A 13,276-nucleotide genomic window follows, 5' to 3' on the forward strand; every position below is an offset into this window, starting at 1 on the left:
TTCCATCTTAGCTAACGGTACCTGGAAGATCACTGATCGTCCTTATGGGTGCAAACCTGTAGGATGTAAGTGGGTGTTCAAGAAGAAGCTTAGACCTGATGGTACGATTGAAAAGTATAAGGCACGGCTTGTGGCCAAGGGTTATACCCAGAAAGAAGGTGAAGACTTCTTTGATACTTACTCACCCGTGGCTAGACTGACCACAATTCAGGTGCTGCTATCACTGGCTGCCTCACATGGTCTTCTCGTTCATCAAATGGACGTTAAGACAGCTTTCCTCAATGGAGAGTTGAAGGAGGAAATTTACATGGATCAGCCATATGGTTTTGTAGTACCTGATCAGGAAGGAAAGGTGTGCAAGTTATTAAAGTCTTTATATGGCCTTAAACAAACTCCTAAGGAGTGCCATGAGAAGTTCGAAAGAACATTAACTGCTGCCGGCTTTTTAGTAAACGATGGTGACAAGTGCGTGTACTATCACTTTGGTGGGGGCGAAGGAGTTATTCTTTGTCTATATGTCGATGACATATTGATATTTGGAATCAAACTTGATTTAATCAAGGAGGTTAAGGATTTCTTATCTCGCTGTTTTGAGATGAAGGATTTAGGAGTAGCTGATGTTATCTTAAACATCAAGCTGTTGAGAGATGAGAATGGTGGGATCACACTACTTCAGTCTCACTATGTGGAAAAGGTCTTGAGTCGTTTTGGGTATAGCGACTGCACACCTTCTCCAGCTCCATATGATGCTAGTGTGTTGCTTCGAAAGAATCGACAGATTGCTAAAGATCAACTGAGGTATTCTCAGATTATTGGTTCGCTTATCTATTTGGCGAGTGCCACGAGGCCTGGCATCTCTTTTGCTGTGAGCAAGCTGAGTCGGTTTGTGTCAAAACCGGGAGATGATCATTGGCATGCGCTTGAGAGAGTTATGCGCTATTTGAAAAGCACCGCGAGCTATGGGATTCACTACACCGGGTATCCAAGGGTACTGGAGGGTTATAGTGACTCAAACTGGATTTCTGATGCTGATGAGATAAAGGCCACAAGTGGTTATGTTTTTACACTTGGTGGTGGCGCTGTTTCCTGGAAGTCTTGCAAGCAGACCATCTTAACAAGGTCAACTATGGAAGCAGAACTCACAGCATTGGACACTGCCACTGTTGAAGCAGAGTGGCTTCGTGAACTCTTGATGGACTTACTTATGGTTAAAAAACCAATACCCCCTATCTTGATGAACTGTGATAATCAAACTGTGATCGTCAAGATAAATAGTTCGAAGGACAATATGAAGTCCTCAAGACATGTGAAGAGGAGACTAAAATCTGTCAGAAAATTGAGGAACTCCGGAGTTATTACGTTGGATTATATCCAGTCGTCGAAAAACTTGGCAGATCACTTCACAAAGGGTCTATCACGTAATGTGATAGATAATGCATCGATGCAGATGGGTTTGAGACCCACCGCATGAGTTGTCCATAGTGGTAACCCACTCTATGTGATCGGAGATCCCGTGAAGTAGAAGTGGGAGACAAGCTGTTGGTCAGCTGGGAGGAGAGTATCCCTATATTAATTATCTCACTCCGTGAAGATACAATACTCTCCTGATTTGCATGGCAGGTTGATACTTATCTTAATGTGTTCCAAGTGGCTTATTCGGGTAAGCAGAGATGTTGTCCTGCAGAACATCTTCTGAGGAACACACCTATATGAATTTGACTGTTAACGTCGCAGTTTGTGAGAATTGGGTGTTCTTTAATAAATTCATGAAAAGGCTCTGGAGTATGACGTATACGCTCCACCCGCGGGGAAGCCTTGCGGCAGCCAAGTATCGGTCAAGAATTTGTGTGAAACTAGTCTCGCAGAAAACTTGTAGTTCAAGACATAGTCCACTATTCAAGTTGTGATCTAGTGTAACATAAATCTCTAAGTGGAAGTTCAACTTCACAGTCTCCACTAAGCACCGATATATAAACAATATTTTGGAACTAAATGATGAGATGTGCCAATGAGACTTTGTGGGGGATTGTTGGAATTTTGCTAGTAGGTCTTTGGCCCAAAGCCCAACTAAAATTTTGAAATTCTCTTGGCCCATTCATACACACATGTGAGTGGAGTGAGTGAGGCTAAAGTTTAGTCCCACCCCGGAAGTTGAGAGAGAGTTGCACCTCTTTATAAGGTGAGCTCTTCTACCACTTGTATGAGCATGAGAAGAGAAGACCTACACGCGCGCTCCTCCTCCTCGCTCGCCTCGCCACGCCACGCCTCGTCAAGACGCGCCGCGCCGCGGGATTGAGCCGAGCCGAGGACAGAGCTATGCACGTTGTCTATATTTTTACTGCTCGGAAAAATTAATGAGTCATTAATTAATAATTAACGGACGCGTTAATTACTGAACCGTTTCCGATTCTTTTGGATCGTGACGATTCGGACGTGTGGTTTATTCCCACGACCTACCCGGCCCGCACTATATAGTCAGGCAGACGTCTATCCTAGCCGCCGCCGCTTCGTATGGTTTCTCACCACCGTTTCAGATCATTGCGCCGCCGAGCAAGTCTTCTCCATCCCTCCTTTCGGCGTGCACCGGGAGAAGGGACAGCAGGCCTCCGGAACCCCGCCTCTCGTGATCCTGTACGGGAGAGGGGCGATCAGGTTTTTGGGGAGCGCACTCGCGCTACTGCTGGCAGCGACGACTTCGCGAACGACGACTTCTTTCCCGACCTCGGCAACCTCGTCCTCGACGACATGGGTGACAACGTCAACGCCGGCGGTGTTGCTCCCGCTGCATCGTATGTGATTCTATCCTTCCTGTTCGAGATCGTGGTAGAATTCATATTTCTAGTATGTGCCCGAGATGTGATCTGTTCATCTGCTATGCTAGTTCACATGATTAGTTTAATCTATGTTGCTGTAGTCATGATTTATCTTCTGTTTATTCGGATTAAATCTCGTAATAATTTGCTCATATTTCCAACATATATAAGGGTCGCGTTGAAAATTTTGGTTTTTCAAGACGCATGCAACTGTTTCGGGAGCTCCAGCGAAGACGCAATAACTACACGCGCGGTTAAAAACGCCATCGCGCGCCGTTTATTTGTTGCGCCCGCTCTCACGCGTTGCGTACTCGAGCGTCCGCCCTTCGTGGCTTAGGAGACTCGGCATGAAGATTTGTTTTGTGTGTTGAATTTCTTTACATGGATCTTTAGGTGATCCGGTGATCCACTGGTTTGTGTACTGCTTGATTCGTTATTACTGTAGTTAATTTGCTTGGTGAATGGAGGACATTGGCCGATTTTAATTTTATTACGGCATCTCAACGCGAATCCGTAAACCTTCTGCAACAATTTGGACCGCGCTCTCCGGACCATGGAAGCCATCAAAAACCGACCTGTATTGATCCACGTGGTGGTCTGGACGCGATTTCTTCAGTAAATTAGAGACAAAAGTGTGGGAAGTTTGTGGGAGTCCGGACACCCAAACACAGGACTCCGACAACTCCGGCCCACCAAATCCCCCTTTCCGGTCCCATTTCCTTTCACTTCGCCCTTCTCACCCTTACTTTGCGTCCGCACCTCCACTTTTGCCGCCGCTATTGTTCGTTTCCGGCCGCCACAAAAGCATTACCGGACGTCCGGAACTAGCACCGACGCGCCCGCTCGTCGTTCCGACGGAGCTTTCAACCCTGGAACCGTTTGTACCCAGGTGCAATTCGCCCCCTGTCAATGACCTTCATGGCGGACACCATGGCCAGCAGGTGTTCGGTCGAATGTCACTGAGCTTAATTTCAAATGTTATGTCTTTTCTAGAGTACGAAGGGATGATGAACTACTCGACCATGGAGGATGAGTTGTTGTGTGATGCGTGGCTGGCCGTATCCATGGATTTCATAGGCAGGAACAAAGGGGGCCCTTCTGGAAGCAAGTGCATGAAAAGTTTCACGCACAAAAACACATTGCACCCTACGACATGTACATCATTCAACCACGCAACGTGAGGTTATTTCGTATCGTTGGCATGCTATCCAGACCGGCGTCATCGAATTTTGCAACGTGATTCGTCGGCTCGAGGCAAGGTGGCCATTGCACGCGACAGTGGACGAGATCGTAAGTTTTACTTTCTCTTGTTCAACTTGTTGATTGATTCATTCACTCAATGTTGGTCTACACATTATATGTAGCCCACACACGCCGTCGTGATGTACCACAAGTCAGCAGGACAATCATTTACGTGCACACACACTGCTGGATGAAGCTGAAGAAGAAGTATGTGTGGGAAGACATGATCCGTCTCTGAAAAACTTGTTGGACATCTGTGATCTAGTCGAATTTGAGACCCATTTATAGTAGACTTAATTTGCATGCCATGAGTGAATCATTTGTGCTATTTTCTATCCAAAATTTGATGAATATCGGTTGGCTTAAATAAATTTTATCCGGTTAGTTAAAATACGGTTTGAAATGTATGCGGCTAGCGTTAGATGGCTGTCTTCCGCGTTGATATCCATGGACTGGTCCTTCCATTCCACGGACGAATGCCGAAGATTTTTTACAGGTTGCTGCTGCAGATGCCCTTAGTGATTGGCCGGTCGATGAAAACGGAGAGATATACCTGGCACAGCGGCGACGTTATTTTGAAGCAACGGTGGGAGCTCTGCCAATTCATTATGGCGGCCGACGTTGTTTTGGGTCTCCTGTGTACATGGCATGGCAGCTCAATCGCCGAATCAACGTAGTCTTTCGGCACAAGGGTTGGTTATATTTCATTGGAACTTACGTGGGAATGAGTAATTTTTAGTGGAGTCAATGCATAGAGTTTTGATTCGGTCTAACATGTCAATTGATGATAACAAGAAGATTTGAAATATGAAGATACCTCTTAAGAATAAAATATTTACATGGTATTTTTATCGCGAAGTCATTGTTACTAAAAATAACATTATTAAGAGGAATTGGAATTGAAAGTACTCAATGTGTCTTTTGCCTGCATGATGAGAGAATAAAACATTTGCTCTTCCAATGTAAATTGGCTCGTATTATATGGTCAGTCATCCAAATAGCTTATGACATGTATCCTCTTTGTAATGTTGCTAATATATTTTACAACTTGCTACATGTGACCGATCACATGTTTAGAGCATCTCTAGCAGATCCTTCATACCGCGGACCCTTATAGTGTGTTTACAGTTCACAAAAAACGTGTTTTGCGAGCTGGCGAGGGTTGCGGACAAACAGACCCCGCATAGAGGAACTGTAAAACAGAATAAACCACGTGTTTTACGGGCTAGCGTGGTCTTTAGCTGAACACATCCTCGCCGCCTCTTTCGGTTCCGATCCTCGGGCTCCTTCACGGCGAGTACCACCACCACCATCTGTTGCCGATGGCTCTCGAGTAGTGACTCTACATCCGAGTCGTCAAATGAGGACGGATCCTCGAGCAAAAATTCCTCGCAAGGGCTCAGATCCATCTACAAATCGCACCCTCGAGCTCGCATGAATGGAAATTCATCTAGAAATCGTTGGCTGAGTGGAACTAGAAGGGGCAGAAAAGGACTCACCGGCGGCGGTTGATCTGGGGTGGCGGCGAACCGGGGGCGGCTCGGCTCGGCAAATCCGGGGCAGCGGCGACTCAGCGGCGGTCGATCCGGGGCGGCGGCGACCTGGAGGCGGCTCGGCTCGGCGGATCCGGGGCGCCGGTGAAGCGGCGCGATGGACCCGGGTCTGGAGCGGCCCGGCGGCGTGATTCCGTCAGCGGATATGGCTGGAATCGGAGGCGGCGGGCGGGCGGCGACGGTGTCGGGTGGCTGCGGGATGGGGGTGAGGAACACGCGCGGGCTGAAATGTCCCTCCCGCCAACCGCTTTCACGAGATACATGGCACCGACGGGGAGGGGGGACTGTGTTTTCGCAGGTCGGAGGTGGCAATTTACCGCGCCCCACAAAAAAATTAAGGGTTGGACGTGTTTACGGTGTCTGTTTAGGCCAAATTTTTCGCATAAAATTGTAAATTGGTGCTTATTTTGCGGATCAGCGCGATATAAGGGGTTTGCTGGAGGTGCTCTTAGAATTCTTTTTAGGGTGGGAGCGCTTGCTGTGATTTGGTCGTTTTTGGCTATATAAAAATGATATGGTTTTTAACGATAAAAGTCTTTACTACGAATGGAGAATCAAGACTTGTTTACGGAGGTGTATACACGATTAAAGACCACCACATGGGGTACTTTTACCCAACATGGGTGCCAGCATTGATCTTAGGATTGGGCCACCTTCGGGTTAGGCGTTATACAAATCATACATTTTTTCCTTGTATTTCGCCTTCTTGTTTTATTTCTGACTTAGCGTGAGGACTTTGCTGGCTGTGTGCATTTTAGTTATGCACAGATCAAGTGTAATATTTTTCTTTATTAAGTAATAAAGCGTCTTTTTTTGAAAATATGAGTGTGACTTTAAACGGCTCATCTTATGAGATTTGAGTGGCCTCTAGTAGCCTGACAAAGAGACCTGGGAGTAGGATGTATATGCTCCACACGCGGTGTAGACTACTGGTAGCCATGTACTCGTTATGACTTGGAGTCAAACACCACGCACTTATTTTGACGTAAGATAGATCAAATATGCACTACAGTACTCAAATTCTGAACACCCAAGAGCCGTGTTGTTTTGTTTTGTCCTAGCTAAACAACCAACCCTGCAATCATCTCCCGTGCCCGTACGACTTGTTTATGTCAATGTCGAACTTGTGGCGCTCGTCTTGTCCGGTGCAGCCAAGGCAGGCCGGTGGCCCGGACGCCACAAAAGTCCTCATCATCGGCTCCATTTGTTCCGGTGCATATCGGGCAGCGAGCGCTCTCCACAGCCAGCGATTGGCACGTTGTTCGCCAGCAGTAGGTACTACGTGGTACCGGCCAGACAGAAACCTTCCAAAGCTCCAACCATGGCACGACGCCGTTCACATTTCCGGCTGTATATTCGGTAGGCCAGCTTCTGAATAATGCCATTGCCCTGCCCTGCCTACTGCCTAGCCCAAGAAACGATGCTAATTTCGATGCAGAAAACTCACGGGATAACGTAAATTGCGCTTCCAGAAGAGCCGAGTATCACTGTGCTGGCAAGGCAGCCAATCTGACCTGTAAAGAGCGCCTTTTGGCGGGCTCGACAGTGTGCCGCTACATGGCATTCCCTGTTGATTGGGGCATGGCCAATGCATAGCCACAGCGTGATGCCTCACATGCCATTTAGGATTGGATAATAGAAAAAAATAGGTTCGGATAGGGAAGCGGGATTCTCTTCAAGAGACGGGTGCTTAGAGACAAAAAGTGTGGTCTGATTCATAAAGTTGAAAAAGTTGAAATGAAGAGGAGGAATGCATGTGTAATGAGAGTCACTTTTTATTCTTTGATGAAGTCCACTAGTAGTAGCTTGCATTGAGAAGAAAAAAATCAACACATGTGCTTCAAATTACTTTTTATCCCAAGACATCTGTATTCATATGCCACCATTGTACATTGCATGACGTGCCGATGCCACGATGCGCGCCTTTCGGCCTCTTTCTTTCTGAGCGACCACCCTGGCCAATTGAATGGCGTTCCGTGATAAAAACAGCTGGCCCATCATGCCATTTACCAGTGCCTACCATCATCCAGAGTTCCTGTGATACAGAGAATTTGTGTAGATGCTCTAGTTAGGAACTTAACAGAAGCGAATGAACAGTTGAACTATATATTCAGAGACAAGATGTTAATTAGTACTCGGAAAAGGCGGGCCAAGGCACGTCTGATCATCGTGCTCAATGCACATCCTCACCAGCCTACAACGAACGAACTAATCAGTTAGCAGCAATTTGATTCCAGTGGAGCACTAATAATTCAATAAGCACCGCCCGGAACAGAGCCGCTGCTGCTAATTTGTTTCCGGTTGATTTTCATTTTAGGTAGACCTCCCTTCCAGTTCCAGAGCGCGCAATCATGGCGGAACATGGCCTCGCCTCCCCAACGACACATCTTAAAAATATACTGACAAGATTTCCTGCCCTGCCTCCAAGCCTCCATATATATCAACCAACCTCCCGTCCGTAAGCAGAGCAGAGCAGCAGCACCACCCACCTCCAATGGCCTCCTCCACTTGTACCCGAGCCCAGCTGGCCGTCGCCCTCCTGGCCGTCGCGCTGTGCAATGCGGCCCTCCTCGTCGTCGTCGACGCCGGCTACCCCCGCGGCGGGGACTACCGGGCGCAGTTCCTGTTCCAGCAGAACGCGGCGCGGGCGGCGATGGGGCTGCCGGCGCTGAGGTGGGACGAGCGGGTGGCGGCGTACGCGCGGTCGTACGCCGAGTCGCGGCGCGGGGACTGCGCGCTGGTGCACTCGTCGGGGCCATACGGGGAGAACCTCTTCTGGGGGAGCGGCACGGGGTGGGCGCCGGCGCAGGCCGTCGGGGCGTGGCTGGCGGAGCGGCCCCGGTACGACTACTGGAGCAACCGCTGCAGCGGCGGCATGTGCGGGCACTACACGCAGATCGTGTGGCGCGGCAGCACCCGCGTGGGCTGCGCCATGGTCGAGTGCTACGCCGGCCGCGGCACCTTCATCACCTGCAACTACGACCCGCCCGGCAACTACGTCGGCATGCGCCCCTACTGAACACCCATGACGGACCGGCCGCTGCGGCCGCCGTCGCGCCGCGTTGCCGCTCCGTCTCGCCGGCCTTCTTCGCAGCCCCGTTGCCGGCCGGCCAGCGCGTACGGGCGATGCGGCGCGGCGTAGTAATGTCTCGCTGTCCCATCCATTGTTGCCCATCGAGAGTTGAAGACGAATCGATGGCGATGCCACGAGTGTACAAAATATTTTTTCACTGCTATACTACTAGTGCTGCATTTTATTTATCCTTGCCAGAATATATATACTCCTGTTGTGGTTACGAAACATAATCTGAAATGAATCTTGAGCTACATATTTGGCTGCTCGATTATACTCCCATGCTTGTAAAAATGACAGCATTTTTCTCAAAAAGAAGAAGAAGAAGACAGCAGTTGCAAAGGAGAATGGTGAGCTGCTGAGGCAAAAAAGTCCACTTTTCGGCGAGGCTTTTAGGTGGCCGGATTCCTTCCTGCTCAGGAGCTGTAGAAGTGAGCTGTGTACGTGAGCATGCATAGTCGAGGCTGGCTGGCGCATGTGCCACCTTGCGAGGATGGATTGGAGGGCGCCGGTCGACAGAGGCTGGGCCTCCTGCTCTGCTCTGCTCTCCCAGGTCCAGGCGTGCGATGCGTCATGGGCAGGGGCAGCAGTTGGAATCCGATGCTGCGGTCCGGTGCGGCCCCGGCTCCTTGAATTCCCCTCCAACTCCGCGGTGCCACGCCAAGTTGCAACCCCCGCGCATTCATCTCGCTGTACATGCGCGTGACCGCTGCAAGCCTCGCCGGCGACCATGGGGTCTCTCGGCCGGCGCCACGGCGTGTGCGGGCCTCCGTCCAGTAGGAGCAGGCTGCTGGTGGCGGAGTATCATACGCGGGTCAAAGAGGAAGAAGGGATCCCGTTCCCGGTGGAGCGAGAGGGCGGTCAAGGTCTCGGCTGCGCTTGGGGGGATCGAGGATGTTGCAGTGCAGGTCGTGTGGCAAATGTCAACAGAGGCGCGGCGCGTGTTGGGTGGAGCGCTGCGGACTTGACGAAGGAGCGTGCATGTGCTCGCCCGCTTGCAATTGCAACTGGCAGGGTCGTCCGCTGAGTCGCTCCCCGGCTCCTCCCAAGGCACGGTTGGGACATGTGCACATGATTGGACATGGGCTATGGGCATGGGCAGCCCGGCTCTGGCTTGCAGCCAGAGAGATGCTTGGGGTCGGGCTTGGGCTTTTATTTTCTGGTGTTTGGTTTTTGGGTCGGGCTTTCAGGGTTTTGGGCCGGGTTCGGGTCAGAGAAAAGAGCAATTTTCAAGCTTTGGGTGTGTTTTGCAGATAAGGATTTTGCAAGCCGGGTCCCGCCAGATACTCAGGTTTAGCCATGAATGAATCATACTAGTAATTTTGCTAGTTGTGATTTTGTATTTGAAGGTCGTGCTTCCAATCTAGAGGCGCACAACCTTGTGAAATTTTCTGTCTCACTTCCGCAAGGTCGTCATTTGTGGCTTCTATACCCTCATGACCCTCTTTGTATCCCTATGAACATAGTTTCTAATTAATAAAGTGTGGGATCCCTTGGAAAAAAAGCCATGAATGAATCATACTAGTAATTCACGACGGCTTCAGTTCATAGGATTATTTTCCATGAAATATGTGGCCACCTATTTTTTATCTGCTAGCCAATAATTCTGGATGTTGGATTCAAATCCAACGGCTCTCCTTCATCTTCCTCCTTCACTTGTCTAACTCATCTCCTTCTTCGGCCATCCTCCCTGCCTACGGCCTCCTTGTTGGCCGCGTCTTGAGATCGAGATCGAGAATTGTCTAATCTCGGCAGGGTCAAGATGAAAAAGCCATCACCTGAACCTGCGAACACTCTTCCTCAACTCTGTCAGTCGTGTCATCTCCATTTCTGGCAAGCTACTAACGAGCCCTCGCCGGGGGTCTCGATCGACCACGTCACCCCTATCCCAGCCCCGTGCCCTCTTCTTCTTGTTGTTCTTCCAGATTAACGGACGTGAACTAAGTTTTCAGGCAACCGTTGTGAATTAAATTTCTCAATGAACGCGAAATCTTTTGAATCATAGGGTTGTGATCACCATATTCCTATGGAAGCTACTCATATGCCTTTTATTTCGTAGGTTTCTCAAAAATGTTCGAGCTTTATCTTAATTTTTCTTTGAGAAGTTCAAGACACTTGGACTCTGTCTCTCGATACTATATTCTCAATCCTCTAAAAATCTATATATATTCTTGTGAACCATTCAGAGACACCTCTTACAAAAAATTTGTGTTTTGAAATCCAACAGGAATTCAAGATAAAGGCATCTCAATCATGTGTTTTTGCTATTCTACGTTTCAAATTTGCACGATCCAAATAGAACACTGCCAGACCTTATTAGAGCATCTCTAGCAGACCCCACAAAGAGCCCCGACCCACAAAATAACCGCCAAAATGTGGGTCAGCGCGGAAAATCCCGCCCGAACAGACCCCGCAAAAGCGGCCGACCCGCAAATTTTTTTGAGGGGCGCGACAAAATCTTGACCCCAACCCGCGAATACGCAGGTTTCCGCCTCGCCCCCACTGTGCCCCGTATCGCGGGAAAGCGGTTGGCGGGAGGGACATTTCAGCCCGCGCCCTTTCCCCACCTCCTTCCGCCACCGCCCGCCACTGGGTCCGCCTATCCGCCGCCGGCGATTCCGGCCAAATCTGCGGGCGGAATCGCGCCGCGGGGGCGTCCCCCACCGTCCACCATCGATACGCTACTCATATGCCTTTTATTTCGTATGTATCTCAATAATGTTCCAGCTTTATCTTAATTTTTCTTTTAAAAGTTTAATACACTTGGACTCTGTCTCTCTATACTCTATTCTCAAACCTCTAATTGTATGTATTCTTGCGCAGACAGAGTTATTTACCTAAAACCACCACACTTGGGGCTAGGGTAACAACTTGGTACCACATTTGAACCAGGGCGCAAAAAGCCACCGAAAATGAGCCTAATACGTAACGCAGAGCACTGATGCTAGAATTTGGTCATGAAAACAACGAAACCGACAGGTAGGGCCCACTGTCAGGCTGACATGGCGAAGACCAAAAACTTTGACCGACTGATGTGGCAAATAACGTGGCAGAGGAGTCGTGGGTCCCACATGTCAATGAGTCTGTTTATTATCTTCCTCCCTTAGGCGCTGGTCTTTTCCTGTAGCCGCACGACGGGCATGTGCGCAGCTTGCTCCGGCCGGCGGTGTGCGCTCCTTCCCTGCTCACCACCTCTTAAGCTAGCTAGCAGCGCTGGTCATAGAGGAGACCCAGACCGCTTAGCAGCCACCCGCCTCCCTAGCGTGCACAAGGAGCAACTCGTCCCTGTTACCCAGTCGCCGGCGGCCATCATTCTCGTGGCCAGAGACCACCGCGAGCTCCACCACCTTGTCTAGGAGCTATGGAAGGCCTCCCTGACCAACCCTACAGAAGCAATTTGATCGGGACGTGCAGAATCAGCCGCGTTGTGGTCGTCTTCTCCCCCTCCCACCACACACCACCGGGCCTCGATCTCCTGCTCCGGCGAACCTCTGCGCCTCGCATCTGGTCACTGTGCTTCGGCACATCCTCCCGATGCCTCCGCTGCAAACATCCACAAGCTGCACATCGCTGAGCCGTGTCCCCCACCCTGCCATGCTCCGTCGGCCGCTACCGCTGACGAGGACGTCGCTCGAGTGGTACCTCCCTGTGTCCGAGCACGCACACGTGCTCAAGGGTGAGCTCTCGTTCCTTCCCCGCGTGGCCACAGCTTGGGCCGGTCGACACCCTGCCCGCGCCGCCGTGTATGCCAACTCGGCAAGGTAGTCACCCCCTTGGTAGGAGTACATGAAGAGCTGCGTGAGCGCACGACTGTGATGGAGGCGTCTGGCCCGCCGTTCCTCGAGTTACTGCTCCGGCATGCCCATGGCGTGATGTGCCTTCCTCGGCGACTAGAAGATGAACGCACGGAAGCTGCTCGATGGAATGCCCCGTAGAAAGAATGTTGTGAAGAACACAACCGTTTAGTCATTGACATGTGGGGCCTGCGTCTCATTTGCCACATTAGCCGGTCAAAGTTTTTGGTCTTCGCCACGTCAGCCTGACAGTGGGCCCTACCTGTCGGTTTCGCTGTTTTCACGAACAAATTCTAGCATCAGTGCTCCGCGTTACGTATTAGGCTCATTTTCGATGGTTTTTTGTGCCCTGTTTCAAATGTGGTACCAAGTTGTTACCCTAGCCTGAAGTGTGGTGGTTTTGGGTAAATAACTCTGCATAGACACCTCTTACAAAATTGACGTGTTTTGAAGTCCTATATAAATTCACGATAAAGGGCATCTCAATCATGTGTTTTTGCTATTCTACGTTTCAAATTTGCCGCGGTCCAAATAGAACACTCCCAGACCTTCTTTGGTCAGGCCCTATGGCCCCTCATTTCCTCTCTAGTCTTTTTCGCTATGAACACTCACCCTATGAAGTATGAACACTGCTCCTCGTTTTTCAGGCAACCGTGAACACACGCCCCTGGCTTTCCAAGAGCTTCGCGCGTGTAGCTAGTGTGTGCTACTACTACTAGGTCTTAGCTAATGGATAGATCCAAGCGTCCCCGCAAAGCAGGGATGGATCAAAGCTGGTCTAATAAGGGATACAGTAGGTCG

General features: G+C 50.0%; 1 protein-coding gene across 1 annotated transcript; it reads left to right on the top strand.

Annotated features, from left to right (window-relative positions):
• The first annotated feature begins 8,031 nt into the window (after window positions 1-8,031).
• Window positions 8,032-8,937, top strand: LOC147966309 (pathogenesis-related protein PR-1-like). The gene has a single exon (XM_087528802.1). It carries the CDS (start codon window positions 8,103-8,105, stop codon window positions 8,625-8,627), a length of 525 nt encoding a protein of 174 aa, XP_087384928.1. The 5' UTR covers window positions 8,032-8,102; the 3' UTR covers window positions 8,628-8,937.
• Window positions 8,938-13,276: the final 4,339 nt, after the last annotated feature.

The sequence above is a fragment of the Triticum urartu genome, chromosome 6A, assembly GCF_056163025.1.
Source record: "Triticum urartu cultivar PI428250 chromosome 6A, HENAU_Tu73, whole genome shotgun sequence".
Lineage (NCBI taxonomy): Eukaryota > Viridiplantae > Streptophyta > Magnoliopsida > Poales > Poaceae > Triticum > Triticum urartu.

Bases quoted from the DNA above. Each gene is read 5' to 3' on its own strand.
- LOC147966309 (XM_087528802.1), top strand. From the start codon at position 8,103: ATGGCCTCCTCCACTTGTACCCGAGCCCAGCTGGCCGTCGCCCTCCTG.